Here is a 21,975-nt window from a genome sequence, read left to right as displayed (position 1 = left end):
AAACTGGTTAAAAATAGTTCCCCAACAGCATGTGTCAGGACAAATGAGCAAACATCCTCCAGCTTCTGTCTCCAGGCAGGGATGCCCACTCTGCCCTTCACTGTTTGCAATTTTTAACCAACCACAGCATCAATCAGACAGGCTTTAGTGATTAAGGGCATTAAAATCAGTCTTTATGCAGATGATGTGTTACTTTTTCTCCAACAACAAAGACATACGCTCATAGATGAGCCTGGCTCATCAGAACAGGCACTATGCAATAATATAGAGACCATTCATTACCATTCATCAGCTCAAACATCAAATGATGCTGTAAAGCATCATTTGCTCTCTGACAGCAGGGTGGGAGTTTCTATAAATGAAATGAGATTTAAAGACAGGGTGTCCTGTTTTCTGTTAGCAGTGAAAACATCAGTGACGCCCTCATGAAAGGGAAATGTTTTGAGGGGAATGTACTCGTGAGCCATGAGCAAGTTTAATAGTGTAATTCTGCTGGATAGAACTGACATCTGTATGCAGATGACTCTGCTACGACAGAGAGAAAAGCTAAATGGGAGGAATGATGGTACTTTGATGAACCGAGGTGCAAAAGGTAGAAACTGCAGAAAGTGTGTGTGCACAATAAGTTAGCATTTTTTGTTTGTTGTTGTTGTTTTCCCACATTCTACATTCCATGAATCACATGAGCTGCTTTTCTTTTTCTCTGTTGGATTTTAATGTGAAATATTTTACTTTAGGTGTGAGATGACAGTAATATTACAGTACTGTGTACAAATGGTATATTGAAATGGGTAAATAAGGTCCAACCATCTGGTTCAAACAACCAAAACACCACAGTCATTATTAAACAGACCTTCTGCCCATAGATGCTATGTGACCATCAGAAACTGGGAACATGGCAACACTAAGAGCGTAGGCCTTGTACCTGTTTCTGTGTTTAGCATGGCAGTGATCTGACTTCACCTGGCAGGCAGATGTTTTGGCATTTCACCCTCACTCAACATGGTGTTTGATTAGCTTCACTGTTTAACTGGTAACTTATTTGTATGTGTGTTAACGGAGACATCCATCAGGGTAGTCAGCATGAAGACCCCCGCAGTGAGACAGCACCCTGACCCGAAGCTTTACCTGCTTCTTATATATAATAAACCAAACACTACGTTTCCAGGTGTCCGGTGGTGCTTGAATACGATTAATTTGTTAATGTTTTAATACCTCATGGTAGGAGTGGTTACCATAACAGCACACGTGCAGCACATCTGGAGAGTATTAACACAAGTTTAATTGTTCCACGTTTTGTCATGTTACAGTCTTATTCCAAAATGGATTAAATTCATTTTTCACCTTAAAGTTCGACACACAATGGCCCATAATGTAAAAATGAGAACAGATCATGAATGAATCAGATGTTTCTACAACTTCATTGGAGTCCGCCTGCAGTGGAAAATGCACACACTCAGTAGTTGAGTGTGCATGTCAGAGCACAAACTCAAAGTCAAAGAAATTGTGTCGAGGCACAGATTTGGGGGAATGTACACAAAGATTTCTTCAGCATTGAAGTGAGCACTTTGAACTCCAAAATCACTTAATGGAAGAAGTATGAACCATGCTGCCAAGAGCTGGTCGCCCCGACACGCTGAGCGATCGGTGTAGAAGGGCCTTAGAGAGGAAAATGACCTGGTTCTTAGTAACAAAGTAACACTGTGAGGAACCTTGGAGTCATTTTTGACCAGGACATGTCCTTCAATGCACATATTAAACAAATATGTAAGACTGCTTTCTTCCATTTGTGCAACATCTCTAAAATTAGCAATATCCTGTCTCAGAGTGACGCTGAAAAAGTAGTTCATGCATTTATTACTTCCAGGCTGGACTACTGTAATTCATTATTATCAGGAAGTCCTAAAAACTGCCTGAAAAACCTTCAGTTAATCCAAAATGCTGCAGCATATTTCACCTGCACTGACTTCTCTTCATTAGCTCCCTGTTGAATCCAGAATCAAATTTCTCATCTCATACAAGGTCTTGAAAAATCAGGCTCATCATAAAGACGTTGTAGGCTGTTAATTTACTTGTTCCTAAAGTATTTAAAAGTAGAATGGAGGCACAGCCTTCAGTTTTCAGGCCCCTCTTCTGTGGAACCAGCTCCCAGTTTGGATTTGGAAAACAAGATTCCCCCTCTACCTTTTGGATTAGGCTTCACATTTTATTTTGCCAGTTTAAAAATGATTCTATCCCCAGGTCAAATACATAAATAAGAAATACACTATACATATAAGTTAATATATAAATAAATATACTTGTTCTGTTTTTAATTGCTGGTTAAAAACTGAGTTGCATCAATTAGTGACTAACATTATTAATGTCATCCAAAAAAACGTTGATTCTGTTCATCTGGACGTAGCGTTTCAGGGAGAGAAATGTGTCGTCACTCATCCAGGTGACTTCTTCAGTCTCAGCTGACTGCAGGTTTCCAACCTTATAAACAGAAGCTCTCCCTTATCACCCGTAGTAATCCCATATGTGTCTGGAGTGTCAGAACAGTTGAGACGCATTTTTTCTAAACACTGCAGGCTCTGTGAAACTCTGTGGCTTTTAAACACCAAAACTCGCTGCGCCAAAAATTGGTCCACCCCAAGGATCCCCCAACACAAACAGAGTAACAGAGTGTACGCTGTTGGAGGATTGCCAGGATTTATACATCGGGGAAACCAAACAACCTCTGGTGAAGAGGATGGCACAACACAGAAGAGCTACCTCGTCAGGCCAGGACTCTGCAGTCTTTTTACACCTACAGGCCAGAGGACACGCTTTCAAGGATGAGGATGAACACATCCTGGACAGGGAGGAACGCTGGTTTGAGGGCAGTCAAGGAGACCATTTACGTGAAAGACCATCTCTGAATGGTCTAAGGGTACATCTGTCACCATCTTACAATGCTGTGATTGCAGTCATTCCCCAACTCTCTGTGAATGGTACTCATGGACATTGATCAGTGCAGGAAACCTGCAGTCAGCTGAGACTGAAGAAGTCATCTGGATGAGTGACGAAATGTTTCTCCCACTGAAAATGTCCAGATGAACAGAATCAACCGTTTGGGATTTCTTTACCTGGATGATTAAGCATCGAGACATTTTCACTTAGGTGTAGAATAAAGTGCTTGTATGAAAGGGTCTGAATGGGTGAATGAGGCATGTTGTATAAAGTGTTTTGAGTGCTCCAACAGTTTAAAGCAGCCATATAAGAACCACCACATGTACTGCTTAAAGAAGTCCAGTCACGTCCTTTTTTCAAGCTCTTAAGAAAGGATCAGGTCGTTGAGCAGTATTAATACCGTAGCACTAAAACTGATGATAAGGTTACCTTTGAGCTTTAGGTGGATGCTGTCTGTAGAAAAGCTTCCCAGCACATCTAATTTTAGGTTACTGTTTTATTAAATCTGCTCTTCCACTCTCTTTTTTGTCTGCTGGTGCAGGCACAACGATACTTCAAGATACAGTGACAGAGTCCAGCACAATCGCAGGTGTGGCCCTGAATGAGCTTCCACACCTGTAGAAGGTTATGGCAGCTCCTCCACACTCCTTATTAGAGGAGTTTGAGTTGATTCCATCTGGTTGTAGAAACAGTATCCCAGCATACATGACTGCAACTCCCCAACCATTCGTCTTTTAAATAACTCACCATGTTCTCAATGGTCATATTGCTTTGTTGTGTATTTATTGCACATTATTGCATTTTGCTTGATGTTTGTGTGATTTCTACTGACTGCACAACAAATTTGCATTTGGGGATAATAAAAACCTCCCTGATCCTCCAGAGTCAACTTATCCTTCTGTCCTCCACCCGTTGTCTCTGTCTCTGTGTCTTGCCAAGTGCGTGGTGTATATGGACGTGGACATATGAATGGCCACAGTCATAATATATATGGACATACAGTAATAAGTTGAGAGATGTGATAAAGTGCGAGGCTTCTTCCCGCTAACCATCAGAGCATTCCACCGGAGTGTTGAATTCCATGTTTTGTTTCTTGTGGCTTGTCTTTGCTGTCATCTCCTTTGTGCATAGCCTCATGTACCAAGGAGGGAAGCGAGTGGAAAACTTGGAATTACCTGCCAAGTTTCTTTCTGTGGAGCCTTGGAAAAGCCACTCGAACTTTTATTCCTGCCTCGTGTCCTGCGCTGGAGTCCAGTGTCCCATTGAAACTATAACACGACTGTGCAGCTCAGTTAAGCACCATAGAAATAATGCTAATTCAAGTATTTTTATTCAGAAAAAATATTTTATTCAATGAAATCTCCTGGAAAAGCTGTTAAGGCCTTGAAGGTACAGTATTAGAAAAACCGGTGAAGATATCTTCAAGAAGGCCTTCGATGATGTTGCCAACGCATGTAGAAGATAGAAGATGTGAAGCCTCCGGCAGAATCCTTTATTCAACACCTTTCATGAACTCCAGGAACTCTATCAGAGACAACGAACAGGTCAGTACATCAGTCACATCAGCAAAGCTATTCATTACTAACGATCCATGACTGGGTACAATGGAGGAAACAATGTTATTTTGAACTTTTCTACACAACACTGTTTTATTTAAAAATCTATGGGTTTTAAAATCAAAGTCCATAAATATCATTTTCACAGTTACTCCTTTGGATTTTGTTTAGTTGCCTTTTGAACTCAGTTTCTGATTTTTGTTACTTTATGCACTTTGTCAGCCACAATAAAGAGCTCAGTGACTCTGTAATCATTCTCCGTGAAATGGTTTGTGAACGTGATGAGAATGTTCTCCTTATGTTGTCAGGAGTCAGCTGTTTTGTGCACATTTTAATTACAAATAAACTGCTTCCCATACCATCATAATCAATTTTGCCATCATTGTTTTTGTCTCCATCCTTCATCAACTCTTCGATGTCATCTTCAGTGATGGCCTCTCCAGTGGACTCCAGCATGGACTTCAGCTCTTCTAAGTCTATGTATCCATCTCCATTCCTTCACATAAAAATACACTCATCAATCCTACGTGGAATACTCGCTGAGCTCTTTTGGCATTAAGATTTTTACTGTATGTGTACTTCACATACGCAATAATATTCAAAACATCCCTCAATCTCCTACTGGCAGTTAGCAATGATTTGTGTGGTATCAGGCTGGTGGTATTTTCTTTGTATTCTGGCTGCGTGTGAACAAAAAATGCAAAAGAGACCTACTTATCAAACATGCGAAAAAGTTCAGCCAACTCCTCCTCAGATTTCCCTTTGCTCTCCTCCTTCATGCAGCGGACCATCATAACCAGGAACTCATCAAAATCTACCGTCCCACTTCCTGTGAAAATACAGCAAATAAATAAATCAGGACTATAATGTCTTTTTCACCTTTTAATTTTTTAAAATATGCAAACCATGTCGTGAAATAAACATGTTCCTGATGGCAACATACTAATACTGACATACCATCTTCATCCACCTCGTCAATCATCTCCTGTAACTCTTCAGGAGTGGGATTCTGTCCCAGCATTCTCATCACCTTTCCTAACTCCTTGGTACTGATGCAGCCGTCCTCTGCATCCTGAATGAAGATATCAAACGCAGCTTTGAACTCTGAAAAAACAAATCATTGTTGTTACTGAGATTGTTGTTAACGTTGCACACAACAACAAACAGCCGATGCAGACCAGACTGATGCTGAAAATGTAACATCTGTGAAGACAAAACTAACTTTGAACTGTTTCTATCGGGGGCTTGTTTACATCATCTAATATTACAGGAATTCACTGATTATCCTTTGTTATGATAAAAGCTGTCATTTAAACACAAAGATCCAAATCCTATAATCTTATAATTTATCCACAATGGAAAACAGAAAACAAAAGAAAATATTTACACTGGAAAAATACTGTTATTTATTCTGGCACCATTTATGGGAAAGAAATAGGCTTTCCTGTGGTGTGAGGTTTATTGTCAAACAATGAAATAATCCAACAACCACAAATTTATCAATTTAGTTTTATTTATTTTGTTTGTTTTCTGTTTAACCAGCTTTGATTTGTCTAAAATATTTATTTATGCTTGCTTGAAAACGTAGCTTCACATATCAGATACTTCACAATCTCAGGCCTTTTTCCACACATGGAAATCTGAGGCAATGATCAGGAATCCCTCAAAAAGTATTTAAAATAAAAGCCTGAAATGGTTCATTGGTTTCTCCTGTCATGAAAAATAATCAGGATCTGTAATTGAAACAAAATGAACACAAAAAAAAAAACGAAAACAAAACATATTCATATTATTAATATAAAGTGCTTTGAGGTGACTGTTGTTGTGATTTGGCGCTGTAGAAATGACACTGAATTATAATTCTATAACTTCTTTCTCAAAGGTGGGATGAATAAAGCATTTTTCATTTCATCTAATAAAGAGAAAGACAGCAATGAAAAGAAGTCGTTTCCTCACCATTTTTTTGCTCCTCTGTTAAGTTCTCGACCTGGAGGAAAACATCACATTTTAATTGACATGAAATTCATCTGACTTGTGTTTTTCATTTGGTGATTGTTTGTGGCACTCAGCAGCAGCAGAGGTTCACGTCTGCAGCTTCACTCCTGCTCTCAGTATGGACTGCAATGTGACACTAATTTCTTCACTTGCTATTCTTGTTTATGGAAGTTGAGTTGACGGAGTCAGCAGCTGTCACTTCTCTTCTTCCCTTCAACTGTCCAGCTGTTCTTTGTTCTCTTGTCAGGCACCATTTATTTATACATATAAAAGTGACATTTTCAAACCATTTTCAGACCAGCGTCTTGACTCCAACATGAGTTTGGTGACCTCGGGCAAATATTCAAATGAATCCCTTTTTCTTTTCTATGAACTTTCTCCTAAAATTCTTCATTGCACTGCATTGTGAAGTTGGTCAAATATATCACACTGGTACACAAGGCTGACTGAACTCAGATTTCACTGTAAAGCTCCAGTAACGCAAAGCTTACAATAATAACATAACTTCACATTTTCAGGAGGACACTGACAGTTGTTAAAAAACGACTATACAGTCTGTCTTATAATATAATTATGTAATTGTCCAATAAATATGTATATCATAGAAGACATGTTATAGAAGGAAATATAACAGCATACTCGGCAATATCAGTACTCACCGCTGCTTTATATACATCATCCATGGCTGCTTATCTGATCCTGCAGTTGAAACAAGAGCACACTCAGACACAGCACGAGGACTGGCAGTTATAACTCCCTCTACCTTTATTGTGAGAGGACTGTGAAACTAAAAAAAGGCTCTTGACCTATCTCACAAAATTCAAGGAGGATGGTGGGAGGGGTGACAGAGGGATTAAAAGAGAGAAGTCTATAAATAGGAAACAACAGAAGGCAGCAAAGAACAGTGAAACACTGTCAGTAGCCCCTCAGCTCTCCACTGCAGCACATTTGAATCATATCACTGCAGGCTTCAGCTTTTTCTTTTGGTCTTTGAAGGTTACTCCCAGTAAACACCAGGACTGCTGTAGTTCCCAGTGACCTACACTTACAGGACTGTAATCTTAAGAGCTTCGCTGATTTTAGAAAAGACATGGTGTCTTTGAACCGCTGAGTGCTGGAGGGAGCTTTAGTCGACTTCCAGTGAAGAAGAAGATAACGTCCTGCCATTAAGAAAGTAAACGTTAAAATATTTATTGGTTAGAGGTCAACTGGGACATGGCAACATGGGGGAAAGGTTTAATGATCACTAAAAATGTCCTTTTTTCATGTCCCATGAAATCGAAATAATTCTGCCAAAAGTGAGTAAGTGATGAGCCAGAGAGTCAGTGAGACTGGGATGGATCTGTGACTGTCAGGTTTTAGAGAGCAGGACTGTATGAGAGAAAGCTGAACGCAGACTGAACCTGTGTGATTCTTTTAGAGCATTGTCTCACCAGTCATCCCCCAAATTTAGACCCAGTTCACGTTCCCAAGCAGCCTTTAGTAACTGGTGAGGAATCAAAAAATGACATTTCATTATAAACTTTAGAGCTAATTGGCTTTTGAAGAGGGTCTTGGCTCATAAGCTCCTCCCACTGCTGTGGAGAAAATAACTGGGAATAAAACTTTGGCACAATGTCTAATCTGAAAGCACTGAAACAGGTCAGAAGGACGGAGATCTGAGAGAGAGAGAGAGAGAGAGAGAGAGATCTGTGACGCTGCAGAAAACACCATCATTGTAAAAATCATTAAAACATGCCAGCCCCTTATTATATCATGCTAAAATGGTTGAAACAGATGATTCCTCAATAAAGGAGATAACGTAGATACTTAGAGAGTTAAATTTGACATGCCTCCTAGACTGATGCCAAATTTTCAGTGTGGAGTGAACTAAGGGTTAAGCCAGAGAGGTTGGATGGAATAGGAGAAGTAAAGCATTTAGAGTGGATGAGAAACAGGACGGGGGCTCTACACTGCGCCATAGAAGGTCCAAAGATCTGAACCAGAAGGAGATTTTGTGGATATGCGCTGTCCAGTATGGAACAGGAAGTTAGGAAGTGACAATCCGCCTCTGAATTTTACATCTCTGAAGTGTGGATTTGTTCAGATGGTCATTTTAATCACACTGATTTTACCAATAAGCGAAAGAAGTAAGATTCCCTATCTTTGGAGGTCCTGTTTAATTAGCAGAGAAAACAGCATTTAATGTTACATTGATCCTTGATGTTAAAAGTCAGAGGGGCCTAATTTAAAAAAGGGACATCAGAATGTGTGAGCAGTAATGATGATAGGCTAGCATTAACTTTTAGCGATGGTCACTCTATAATCAGAGAATGAACCAAATCTGTGAAAAGCAGATAAAATAAATGATTTGGAGAGAACAGGATCCGGGACATACAGCAATAAATCATCAACACAAAGCGATAACTTAATGTCTGTGCCTAATTGGGAAATTCAGCTAAAAATAGAGGAGGATCTCAGAAAGACTGACAGGTGCTCTATGTGAACAATAGGGGGGATAATGGGGACGCCTGTCTCGTGCCACAGGAAAGACTAAAAAAGCCTGAGTGAATGCTATTGGTGGAGATGCTGGCATGAGCAGATGTATAAAGGACTCTTATAGAAATGAGAGCGGCAGATTTTGAAATTAATCCAGTTTTAAGTGAAACTACTGCAGTTGTCAATGGTGACAAAGGCACCTGTTTGTCCATTATGGAAACTGTTAGCCGATAAAAATCCAATCATTAAAAGTGCTTCTTTCTGTCACTGACAGGCTCTTATTATAAATGTCTACAGCTGCTTAGAGAGAGATTTTTTAAAGAGCCTGATCATTTTGGTTTAAACAGAAACAAGTGATTTATGCCAGAACGTCCTGTCCTCCCTGTTTCTCCTCACTGCTTCTCTGATCTTGAATGAAGTGATGCTAAAACACTGTTTCTGTAAACGGAGCTCTGCTTTGAACAGAGAAGTAAAGATGCTTTTTGTTACTCGATTCTTTATTACACCAAAAATCAAAAGTAAACAGACTCAAGACAGTTTGCCATGCTGGAGAAGATGTGGTAACATGGAAGCACACCATACGCACGTGTTTTGGGAGTGCCTAAAACTGCATAATTTTTGGAAGAACCTGACTCTTGTAATAGGCAATATCTTGGGCTATCAATTACCACACAATTTTAAAACTGTATATCTTGGGAATATTAGAGAGTATGTTCTGTACGATGACTTGTATTTGACAAAAATCCTATTGATAGCTGCAAAGAAAGCTATAACAAGAAACTGGTACAAACTGGATCCGCCTTCTTCAAAAGACTGGTTAAATATTGTTGGAGAAATCTGTGCAATGGAAAAAATGACTTACATTCTCAGATTAAAGGAAGATATTTTCGTTGCTAAGTGGGAGAAGTGGACATTACATGGCACCAAGGAAAATTAATGAACGAACAAAACATTTAAGGTCTATGACTCTGTATATCTATTGATGCATGCCCGTATAAAAGTACGTATATAAGCTGGAGTATGTATGCTGCGGAGTAAAGGCAGGCATGCATACGGTAGTTGATTAGAATTGGCACCCACACCTTTTGTTCGCTTTAGTTCTGTTTGTTTTGACTGTGTGCTTGCATGGTTATTTCTCCTGTAATGCAATACATGTCTATGTTTAAACTGTGACAAAACTATCAATAAAAATTACAGTGTCAAAAAAAAAAAGATGCTTTTTGAGATGGAGGAAAATTATTTTATTCATTTCACAAAAAGATGTATCTTTGTAGACCATAGCGCTGTCAAACACTCACAGCTGTACATGGCTGTGATAAAACAAGTACTATCAATGAAAATACTTTGATGGCATGAAAAAATGTAACAAAAGGGCAAATTATTATGTGTAAACACAATACTGATGTAAAAAACAGTCTGGCGTGCTCAGTCATCCAGATAAGGCAATTCTGCCTGACCGGAGAGGTGGTGAAACGTTTCTCCCACTGAAAACATGAAAATAGGACTAAAAATAAAATATTAGTAAAAGTACAAATTTATGACAATTCTTGCATTGCATCAGTTTTCCTAATGAACTGCTTAATAAGTGTATATTAATGTTACAAATGGTAATAATGTTTCAGAAGGTCTACATATTCATATTTTTATGCACATAGCAGTGTTTGAAGTATGATGTTGTTTTTCAGAGAGTAACTTATAATTGTGCAAAATATTCTTGCTGCACTCTCCTTTATAAATGATCTCAATAGGGAGCTGGAACAAGTTGTCCCGGTGGCATCTTCACCATCACTGTTGAGAGAGGCGATGCCAGCACAGACAAAGCATTGTTTCTTACATGGATTCTGCATGTGCAGATTCAGGAACACTGAATCTCATTTACCCTCAGCAACTGAAGCCGGCTGTGAAGTACTTCAGAACATCTTCCTTCAGCTGGATGCCAGCAGGCTGTTGACCAAAGTACAGATGCTCAATAATAATGTGTTTGAATGAGCTGAATCTTCTGACAAATGGGCAGAATTTTATTTTAGACTGAAAGTGAATAAAATGATCCATTGGTTAAAACAGCAGAGGAGGGGAAAACTACACTTGAGAAAATGTTAGCAAACTTTGTAACGTTTGTTGAAGGTTGGTGAGCAAGTTCAAATTATATGTTTATGAGGTATGTCGTATTTATACTCCATGCAATACAGACAAAGAGTAAAGAAAAATATGTAATTTTGACTGCAGGGTGAATGTGCGTAAACATACTTACATGTGCACGACTAAAGTGTCATCTTATTGACCTCTTATGTTGGCAGAAATGTTGTCATTTTCATTTATCTGTCCATCAGTGTCATGTGGTTTGGGTTTTTCTTTTAAACTCACCTACAGTGCAGGCATGTATTGATCAGTATTACAGTTAAAATCTACACAGATCCATAAAGGAATACATCCAACCAGTGTTCCCTCTAAGCTGTGCGTGGAGACTGTGTCAGCAGTGCGCGATTGATCCAACTAAAGCAGGATAACATTTATTGTTCCTGAGCTTCATGTCAAAGTAAGGAAAAAGATCAGAGATGGATCATCAGCGCAAGATTATTATCAGAAATGGTTTCCATACTGTTAACTGTCGAGTGGTTTGAAGACGCAAGACCATTAAGATCGGTGATATGCTCGGACTCAAGTTCATCATTGGCTAGTTTGCAAGATAGTCACTCAGATAGCAGGCCACACAATCTGATAGAGATTCAACAAACACTATGGAGTTGATACGATGGGGCTAATGGTCACCTTCTTGGGTACCAGCGCATCATGAATCAGGGGAAATGAAAAGGCAGGTGTTATGGGGAATCTTATGTTGAGTAATTGTATTTGTAATGTTTTATTGTAAGTTCGGGGCACTGAGAATTTAATTCATAGAGTCCCCAGGAGACATTGAAACAATGTTTAGTCAATATCAGGTGATTCTATTGAATCAACGTAGTGAATTGTAGTGAATTGCTCACTACACTCCCCTCAGAAAATAAATGTGCTTTTGTTTTATTTTTGTTTTAAGACGATGATCAGCTCAAAGTGCTCAAAACGTACTTATAGACATTTCTCATGCTGAAATAAAGAGCACTTATCAGCCTACTGGAAACAGATTATTTCAGCCCGGTTTCCTGTTTGTAAGCTGACTGATCTGCTGCCCAGTGTCCATCACTCCCTCCCGTTAAATCCCGTTTGTTACTTTTAACCCAGATCAGTCACTCTGAGAGGAAACAGGCTCCAGCAGCTCTGCGCTGAGAAAACGGGCTGCAGTTGTTTATTTTGTGGAGGCTGACGTCACCAGGGGTGTCCAACCTCAGGCCTCGAGGACCGGTGTCCTGCAGGTTTTAGATCTCACCCTGGGTCAACACACCTGAATCAAATGATTAGTTCGTTACCAGGCCTCTGGAGAACTTCAAGACATGTTGAGGAGGTCATTTAGCCATTTCAATCAGCTGTGTTGGATCAAGGACACATCTAAAACCTGCAGGACACCGGCCCTCGTGGCCTGGAGTTCCCCCACCCCAAACAGCAGCTGTCCACGTTAAACTGTCACTGTCACGTGGGCGTGTTTCCTGTATCAGCAGCAGGTGTTTAACAGCTGACAGGTAAACCCGCGGGCCCGTCAAACTAATCGTTGTCGTGAGGAAAATGTCGACTCGTTGTTTATGTTACAAAAAGACGGACCAGGCAGAAGGTGTTTTGGATTTTTTTTTAATTAAAATAATTTAATTGTTATCTTAATATAATATCGATACGTGTATATATTTGAACGAGCTGGAGATGGAGACTTTATTTTGCGGAGGTCTTTAATATTGTTAGAGCGATCAGACGGTTCCGTGAAAATGACGAATCTGCGGGTGCAACATTTTTAACACGGAGAGTGGAAAACAAACAAATCTAACCAGTTAATGTAAAAACTAGTTAACAAGGAATACCGGGACTATTGCGAGGTTCTATGAACATCCATTGGTGTTTTTTAAAAAGTTTATTGGATGAATGGAAATGAAGCGATTTTGGGACAAAACGAATTCCATCAATTTTTCGGCGTATGATGTGTAGCGCATGCGCACCGCTTGCTCTTCCTTTTTGATAGCTTCTTCACCATGGCGCCTATTGTAAGTAAAAAGTCGTGCTAAAATCTATCGAAGTTGTATCTTTTCCTATATGAAATCTGGAAAAAACTGGCTTGTTGCATCTACATGGACTAAAATGCAGGGTTTGGGTCCGTTTGTGATGGTTTTTTTCGGTTACACCGCTGAGTTTTTTGTGGCCTATGGCTGTCTGTGAGTTAACGTTAGCTTAGCAGCGTCGCAGAGCTAACCACGTTGCTAGCCCTATAACGATACCTTTGTCTAATAAGGTGCGCAGATAAGGTTTTGGAGGCTGACAGTATCTACGGAGCTGTGTTTGTTTGTTTGACCTGTTTGTTAGTTAATCGCTCCGAGACGTGGACGTTACTAGTCGGGGGATTGACGCAGAGCTCAACTCATGGAGATGTTTTTAATTACTTTTAGTCGTACTTATCAAAACATTAAAGAGTCGAAAACAGCACTTATGCATACTTAATGTTGTCATTGAATGTTCTTATAATTAAAGTCGAGCTTTGGCTAGAATCGAAGTACAGTTGCATCATCACGTATATTAAACTGTTATGCTGAATACATATAACTATGTAGGTAAAAGCAAAATCCGCTATTAATTCAGATTGCAGGATTTTTGAATTAATCAGTTGAATGTGATGGTGACCAGATTTTACCAATCGCTCTTTGGACCTATGTACTGCACAAACGGGAAATTAACATTTTGATACATTGGAATGTTAACAGTTGGTTGTTGTTGGGTGTTTTACTAAATTTTGTTCATATAAATGTAGTGGACAGCCTAGAGGTTCTTTGCAGTGAAGTAAATGTTTGTCCTTCCATTGGCAGAAGAAGCAGAATGTCAGCAAAGGTGGTAAGAAGAAAAAGCAGGTCCTAAAATTCACACTGGACTGCACGCACCCTGTCGAAGATGGCATCATGGATGCTGCCAACTTTGTAAGTTTTAAACTAACTTTTTCTGAGTTATTTTATTACCAATTTAAGACTAAAGGCTGTCCTGCACAAGCTGCAGGGCTTCTTTGAGATGACATTCCTAGCCAGATCTGGCTCACTCTACACCCTTTTTGAGTTCAGCCTCCATTTGGATTAGCTCAGGAAACCACACCTTTACACACACACCTAAGCTTCGGACTATATTTTTTTTCTTGTTCTCTTCAGTCGGTAACATTTCTTGCTACAGATGTCTTTAGGGCCACATGACACTAATGGTAAATGGCCTGCATTTGTATAGCGCTTTTCTAGTCCCTAAGGACCCCAAAGCGCTTCACACTACATTCAGTCATTCACCCATTCACACACACATTCACACACTGGCGATGGCAAGCTACATTGTAGCCACAGCACTGACAGAGGCGAGGCTGCCGGACACTGGCGCCACCGGGCCCTCTGACCACCACCAGTAGGCAAACATGGGGTTAGTATCTTGCCCAAGGATATTTGGCATGCAGCCTGGGATCGAACCACCGACCTTCTGATTAGTGGCTGACCTGCTCTGCCACCTGAGCTACAGCCACTAAGGATGAATGTCATTAGCATTTTCTCAGTACTGGTAGTTGTCAGCACCTAGTTACTGATACTCACTATAATTTAGTGTGAAATGCTTAGTTACTGGTTATACTTATACGAGTTGTTAAGAACAAACTAACAAGGCCAATGTGGTTATGTATTACAAAGCTGAGGTGGTGGCAATTTTTCTGGCAAGTGGCAAGAAACAGTGTGTTTACATGTTTAAGATGATATCTAAAACAAATAAGAGTAGGGTTTTTTCTTCTCTTTTAAGCAACAATAAAATTGGTAAGTACCAACCAAGTTTCTGCACGTTGAACAGATAATGAGGTAAAGGTCTCCTCTCTGTGTGGCTCCTGTCAATTGATGAAGCTTTCTAGATGCTAATTAGCTTTCTAAACTGCAGTTATTGGTTATTGCTCACAAGCATTTTGATGTCAACACAGCAGCATAACAGCTGTGATTGGAACACCTGAATTCAACAACTTGGGTGGGTGAGTGAATACTTTTGGCAATGTGGTGTACGCGCCACCAGAAAAGCTGTGCACAAGGACAAACGTTCTCATAATGCCAGTAACTGTACCTAGGATAAAGAAATGCAGATCTATTGCTTAAATAAAAATAGTGCTCGTTATTTTGACTTGAGGTGGAAAAACACTTGAACGTTTAGTTTGAACATTGAAGGCTTTGCTGGAAACACAGGACTCTAAAGCAGTTACATGTAACACAGTCAAATGTGCTGCACAAAAAAGTCAAAATGAATTAAGACCGAAGGAATAACCCCAGAAATGACTGATTTTTGAATATGTAACTATCTACTTGGGGACAAGTTTAATACCAGGGTTCTGTAGCCATCAAACTCACAGCCATACAATTGGAAAACAGCTCGTAATAATCCATACTACTGTTAGCTTCATTTAAGCAAAAAGGCCTGATGCATTTAAAATCCACAAACTCATTCACCGAAAGAGCTTTGTTGGTTTTATTAGAACTTTGCTTGTTACTCTTCAGTGAACTTGTTGCTCATGTGGAGCATAAATAGAGCCGTCGATATAAAGTAACATTTTAACCACATGTTAATTGCAGGAACAGTTTCTGCAGGAGCGCATTAAAGTGAACGGCAAGGCCGGGAACCTTGGTGGCGGTGTGGTCTCCATTGAGAGAAGCAAGAGCAAGATTACAGTGTCCTCTGAGGTGCCCTTCTCCAAAAGGTATCACTGTGTTGTTTGATCCTAATGTAAAGTTCTGAGTTCTGAGTAAGATGATGAGACCACATTACTAACAGAAGCAAATGTAAAGACCAGTTAACTCAACATCTTCATATAGATCATGTGACGTTACTAAAAACTGCTATTGGTGATTTCACTGTGCTGAAGGGTTCATGCAGCTGCAGCCATTCACAAATACTAACATTAACATTTTCATTTTAAGACATTAACAATATGGTGGCATATCGGTGTCAAACGACAGCTGACACACATCTTTAATCCTGAATGACTAATAAATGTAAAAATAATAACAATGAAACGATGTCTAATAAAGTGTCAAATATATTATATGAAATGTAACTTTCTCTCTTGCTGTGCAAGAACAAAGCTGCACAGGGTTTTTATTGAGTAGAATCATCATGTGACGTGAGCTGGGATATTACAACTGAAGACTGGAACCTGTAGTTTAATTGAAAGTTTAATTTCACAGCTAGTGAGCTTATTAGTCTTTTTTTTTTTATTTAATAGAGGATTCCAGAAAAGCTGAGTCTTTTCAAAACTAAAAATGGATAAATGTATTTGCCACGTAAGCAAATAGTTTAACAATAATAATGATGATGTCAGGGAATGGATGTTTAGGGAGTTCATCATCATGATCGATGAGAAAACGGCCCATGGTGAACAGGATTCAGTTCTTAAAGGTATAATGGCAGTTATGAGTTCAGATGTCGCCACACCACCACTCTGTTGTGTTTGTGGGGGGAAAATGTGCTATTTTCATGGCATTGTTAAAGCAAGGTTTGCATAGCTTTTTGTAACATTCCATATACCAGGAAGCTATCCATTAGAGATGGACTGATCCGATATTACGTATCCGTATCGGTCCGATACTGACATAAATTACTAGATCGGATATCGGAGAGAAATAAAAAATGTAATCCGATCCATTAAATATCAAAAATCACCTCACAAAACTTGCGACATGGCATAACTGCTCATAACCGTAGCGCGTCGGAACAGTATGCATCACGTGATAGAGCGGCTGTGGCGTGCGGGACCTGTCCGCGGTCTGGTTGAGCATTTAGAGTTTGAACTTATACAAAATGCAGCAAGATATTTAAAAAAACAGTTTTATTGATTAAAAAACACTATTGGATTCATATTGGTATCGGCCGATATCCAAATTTATGATATCGGTATCGGACATAAAAAAAGTGGTATCGTGCCATCTCTACTATCACCCACCGTGCTGCTGTTCCCTGAAGGGGATTCAACTGATGATTCAACATCTCTTGTTTTTCCAGATACCTGAAGTATCTGACAAAGAAGTACCTGAAGAAGAACAATCTCCGTGACTGGCTGCGTGTTGTTGCCAACACCAAGGAGAGCTATGAGCTCCGCTACTTCCAGATTAATCAGGATGAAGAGGAGGAAGAAGATGATGATTAAAATGGCAATTAATCTGATTTTGTGTATTTAAATAAATGTTGTTTACAATACAGAGTTTTTGTTTAAGGTTCTTTTTCATAATGTGATGACAGATCCGGAGCAACATTATTCATTCCAGTGTTACTGCACTGTAGAGCACTCACTGTAGGATCTACATAGGACCCAATGAATCATGGAAACAAGATTTTAAAAAATTGCAAATTAAGCAGCTCAGATGGGCTGAAATAAAACTGAGCGATGTGATTTTGTTCATTCTTCATTGTTGTGAAGTGGGCGGAGTCTTCATATGGTCAAATATGAGTCAATTACTGCTGGAGTTGAAAACAAACTGCTTGTAATTTAATGTAAGAGTTCTTCACAGGGTTCTTTCTGTCCTGTGACAAACCCAGTACACCCTCTGACTTATTAGCTTGTAGATCCAGCTTTAGGAGGACATGTTTTCTGTTTGTCTTGCATTATTGTAGAGCAATTTTGGCCCCACTACAACAATCTGTTGTGGATTTGCTGGTGTGTTTGGGGTCACTCTCCTGTTTCTCAAACCAGTTTTGCTCCTTTCGTAGTCTTGATGGTGGTGATTTGGTGGCTGAGGAAAGGCACAGACCAGTTTCATGTCATTCCACATGATACCACTCAGCCAATCAAATGTGTGTATTCTGGGCAGCAAACACTACGACTGTACAGTACAGACAAGATTTAGAGGCAAATGATGCAGAAAAAGATGGTAGAAAGCAAAAGAGAATGATACATGTAGGGGAAAAAATGAGAGCGATACAGTAATGAAGTACCATTACCATTACTGTATTATTATTTTTTTTCTGACAACGTTTTGCTTTTAATCCCTACAGTTTTAAACAGGTATCTGAACTTTCTACTCCTTTCAAAACAGGCTGTTTGCTTAAGTTATGGTCAAACGTCTTAAAATACCCCAATTTGTCCTGTTATCTATTGTAATTCAAGTTGTTTAAGTACAATGAAAGCTTGAAATGTTACAAAGTGGTGAGCTGGCAGAGGTTTAAAAAAGTAAGGTTAACAATTTAAAGCTGTTCTGCAGCAATGGAGGTTGATCAAGCCTTGAAAGCTGGTGTAATTCCTACAGCTGTTCCAGCTGTTGTGGATTACTTTGTCTGCATAAAAGTTGAACAGTGTTGTACTACAGAAAGTAGTGTGTTGGTACAAAAATGGTGAGAAAAAGGCTATGGGAGAGAAGGACCATCATAATACTAGCCAGCTGAGTCTAATAATATGGGGTGATAACAGGAGGAGGAAAAACTGCAGAGGTGTGTAAGACTGGCCCCCACTATAGTCACGTTTTGGGTAGGTACAATAAGTTTGTCCAGGTTTCTAGAAATTAGAGCTGCTCCATCCAAACTGGGATGGATTCTGTGTCTCTTAGAAAGATCATGTTTTCCCCAGAAAATTTCCAAATGATCTATGAAGCCCACATTTTTGGACACCACTCAGACAGCCACCATTTTAAGGCAAACATGGACCCTAAAGATCTTTAAAATGTTTTTTCTAACCAGATTCTTACTCTGGATGGCATTACCTTGGCCTCCAGTAACACTGTGAGGAACCTTGACCAGGACATGTCCTTCAATGCACATATTAAACAAATATGTAAGACTGCTTTCTTCCATTCGTGCAACATCTCTAAAATTAGAAATATCCTGTCTCAGAGTGATGCTGAAAAAGTAGTTCATGCATTTATTACTTCTAGGCTGGACTACTGTAATTCATTATTAACAGGAAGTCCTAAAAACTGCCTGAAAAACCTTCAGTTAATCCAAAATGCTGCAGCATATTTCACCTGCACTGACTTCTCTTCATTAGCTCCCTGTTGAATCCAGAATCAAATTTCTCATCTCATACAAGGTCTTGAAAAATCAGGCTCATCATAAAGACGTTGTAGGCTGTTAATTTACTTGTTCCTAGAGTATTTAAAAGTAGAATGGAGGCACAGCCTTCAGTTTTCAGGCCCCTCTTCTGTGGAACCAGCTCCCAGTTTGAATTTGGAAAACAAGATTCCCCCTCTACCTTTTGGATTAGGCTTAAAACTATGCAAGTGCTGGATCAGGTGACCCTGAATCCTCCCTTAGTTACACTGCTGGGGGGCTTCCTTTGATGTGAGGAACCCCCCCCCCTCTTTCTGTTTCTACACTACTCCGCATTAAATCAGTCATTATTTCTCTCTGGTTTTCTTCCACTACAGTGTTGTCCGGTCTTCCTGGTCATGAGCGCCCCTCTGAGCCTGGTTCTGCTGTAGACTTCATGTTAAAAGGGAGTTTTCTTTCCCACTGTCACCAAAGTGCTTGCTCATAGAGGACATCAGATTGTTTGGATTTTCTCTGTATTTTCGGATGGTCTTAACCTTACAATGAAGCACGACGAGGCAACTGTTGTTTGGTACTGTACAAATAAAACTGAACAACCTCCCCACCTCTGAGGCGGATGGATGGCTGAATTGTTTTGTTCAATCTGACCTGAGTAGAGGTTTGACTGCACAGACAAATTCATTTACAGGAATCTTTATTCAACCATTTCAATGAAATAAAAAAAAAAAGCAAGAAACAAACCAAACAAAAACATAACCCAGAGAAATTTCACCATTAAAAAGAACGCACTGCACCTTATCACGTTGAACGAGTTTAGACAGTGCATTGGTGGTTTTGAAGGTTCAGACCTGTTTGTGAAATTGCTTAGAGCGCTGTAAAAGTTAAACTTAATGAAATAAACAAGAGAAAAAAAAAGAGCTAAGAGACTCTGTGGTCTTGGAAGGACTGAGGCGCGCATCATTGATGCAAACATTGAAGAAACAAGGAATGTAACATCAACATGAAGTGCACAGAACATGGCTGCTGTGTCTCAGGTAATATTCTTCCATACACTTACTATTTAATGCATAAGTGTGCTCACAATGACAAGTGCGACTGCATAGAGTAAACAGAGTACCTGAATGGTATACTCAACAGCTGGACCAGGATGCATAAGAGCCATCCGTGTTGTTGCACCAGATCATCTTTTCTTAGTTTCCTGTATATCCATAACAACAATAAGCTTGGCATTTTTCAGACTTTTGGCAGTTGTTAATAAAGCTGTGGTGTTGTCAAACTGCACGTGGATACTCCAAGTATAATTTGCAAAGGAAAAAAAGCTTTTTAAACCTCATTCTGGGGCAGTCTCCAAAAGTGTTTTAATCAGATTTGACTTACGATTCTATGCATGCAGTTTGGTCCTGGTGAACACTAAAGTCAAACCTTCAATTCAATCAAAAGAAGCTTCAGAATAGCTGCCCAGAGGCATTACCAAGATGGCTGCCAAACATCAAGACAACTTCAGTCAGTGGAGAGTATACAACCAACTGTGTTTAATCTGGGTAAACACTATCCTGTCGACCTTAATGCAGTCTGCAACAAAGTACTTAAGTGCACTATATGGAAGTGTATTACTGCAAGTATTCAAAATGAGACACAGTGTATGTTCCAAATCCTGATTATAATCTGCAGCAGTCGCAAACACTCGGTCACACTGCCACAGACAAGATGGATCAGCTGATCCTCGGAACCAAATAAACAAGAATTCCATAACCTGAACATACATGTAGAAAAAGGCACAGGTATGGAGTGTTGGTCTTTAAAATGCCCCCAGTAGGAAAAGACCGAGGGCTCCTGGAGTAGCACCTGTAAATGTCACAACTATCAATACTGAAACAAACAAACAGAATTAAGAGACCCGACATGAATGAGAAAAGAAACTGGAATGGGTTTTTTGGGAAGCACAACTTTGCTGGACGAGATGTGCTTAGAACAAACCGTTGCAGGCTCATTGGGAAGTAAAGATATCTTGACCATTCATTGTGAGAGCTGGACCATCCAGAGCATCTGTCAGTCTCCAGTCCCATCTTCTCTGATTTGAGTGTCCAAATTGTTGTGGAGTCTGTTGGGAGTCGAGATGTGTGGATAACCTTCAGACTCGTGAACACCTCTCCCCTCAACTCAACCATCCCACTAGCACGATGCCGTGACTAGTAGCGACTGAACAGGTCAGGTATTCCTGCTGATCACATGGTTGTTCCTCTGCTCTGTGAAATGGGTTGAGGTGTCACTGCTGGTGGGCCCTTCAGATTGTTCGGGGGTTGTACTCAGGCAGCTTTTTAAGTTTCTCCTGTTCCTGCTCAGTATCCTGTCTAGCAATGACCAGAGAGTGAGAGTAGCCCATCACCACCTGGAGAAACAACACGCACGTTATTTGAAAGAGAAGGACATTTCCCTGCTTCGTGGTAAATAGACAGGTTCTTATATTTCAAATCTACCCGAGTCCTCAAAGCGCTTTGTACAACCTGCCTCGTTCACCAAGTCTCACAGGCACTTTTGTCGTATGCTTTTTCAATTTAATTTAGCTGACTTTTTTTTTTATATACCACCACATCACAACAGATGCCTCAAGGAACTGTACATTGTAAGGCAAAGAGCCTACAGCAACTATTAGTTGCTATTGTTATTATTAATTGCTACAATGTGTAGCAATTAGTCTACAGGTTTAAGGACATCACTACTGAAGTGGAGTACAAGCAAACTAGGGCTGATATAATGCTTATTCAAAGTTTTACTTTTATTCAATCCAAGCTCACACATTATACAGTTTATCTACCCGTAAGCACTTATAACTAACACACACACACACACACACACACACACACACACACACACACACACACACACACACACACACACACACACACAC

The 21,975-nt window shown here is 39.8% G+C and overlaps 3 protein-coding genes across 3 annotated transcripts in view; 1 reads left to right on the top strand and 2 right to left on the bottom strand.

Moving 5' to 3' along the window:
- Nucleotides 1-4,259: 4,259 nt before the first annotated feature.
- LOC102199219 (troponin C, slow skeletal and cardiac muscles-like) lies at nt 4,260-7,280 on the bottom strand. Its single transcript, XM_005745893.1, has 6 exons — nt 7,145-7,280; nt 6,447-6,477; nt 5,448-5,594; nt 5,205-5,319; nt 4,850-4,986; nt 4,260-4,458 (listed from the first exon to the last, which is right to left on the bottom strand). The coding sequence occupies exons 1-6, from the start codon at nt 7,166-7,168 to the stop codon at nt 4,427-4,429; spliced, it is 486 nt and encodes a 161-aa protein (XP_005745950.1). The 5' UTR covers nt 7,169-7,280; the 3' UTR covers nt 4,260-4,426.
- A 5,474-nt stretch (nt 7,281-12,754) lies between these two features.
- LOC102198748 (60S ribosomal protein L22) lies at nt 12,755-17,289 on the top strand. Its single transcript, XM_005745891.2, has 4 exons — nt 12,755-13,087; nt 13,901-14,008; nt 15,665-15,789; nt 17,091-17,289. Exons 1-4 carry the CDS (start codon nt 13,076-13,078, stop codon nt 17,233-17,235), a joined length of 390 nt encoding a protein of 129 aa, XP_005745948.1. The 5' UTR covers nt 12,755-13,075; the 3' UTR covers nt 17,236-17,289.
- A 3,419-nt stretch (nt 17,290-20,708) lies between these two features.
- The window catches only part of rcc2 (regulator of chromosome condensation 2), a 16,352-nt gene continuing 15,085 nt past the window's right edge, over nt 20,709-21,975 (bottom strand). Inside the window, exon 13 of the mRNA XM_005745890.1 lies at nt 20,709-21,456. Within this exon, the coding sequence (XP_005745947.1) occupies nt 21,352-21,456 (105 nt within the window). The 3' untranslated portion in view covers nt 20,709-21,351. The remainder of the gene's footprint in view (nt 21,457-21,975) is intronic.

This window comes from Pundamilia nyererei, unplaced genomic scaffold (genome assembly GCF_000239375.1).
Source record: "Pundamilia nyererei isolate P.nyererei 1_Seehausen unplaced genomic scaffold, PunNye1.0 scaffold00169, whole genome shotgun sequence".
Taxonomy (NCBI): domain Eukaryota; kingdom Metazoa; phylum Chordata; class Actinopteri; order Cichliformes; family Cichlidae; genus Pundamilia; species Pundamilia nyererei.
Note: the sequence above shows the minus strand (reverse complement) of the source record. Positions and strands in the feature narration are given on the sequence as shown.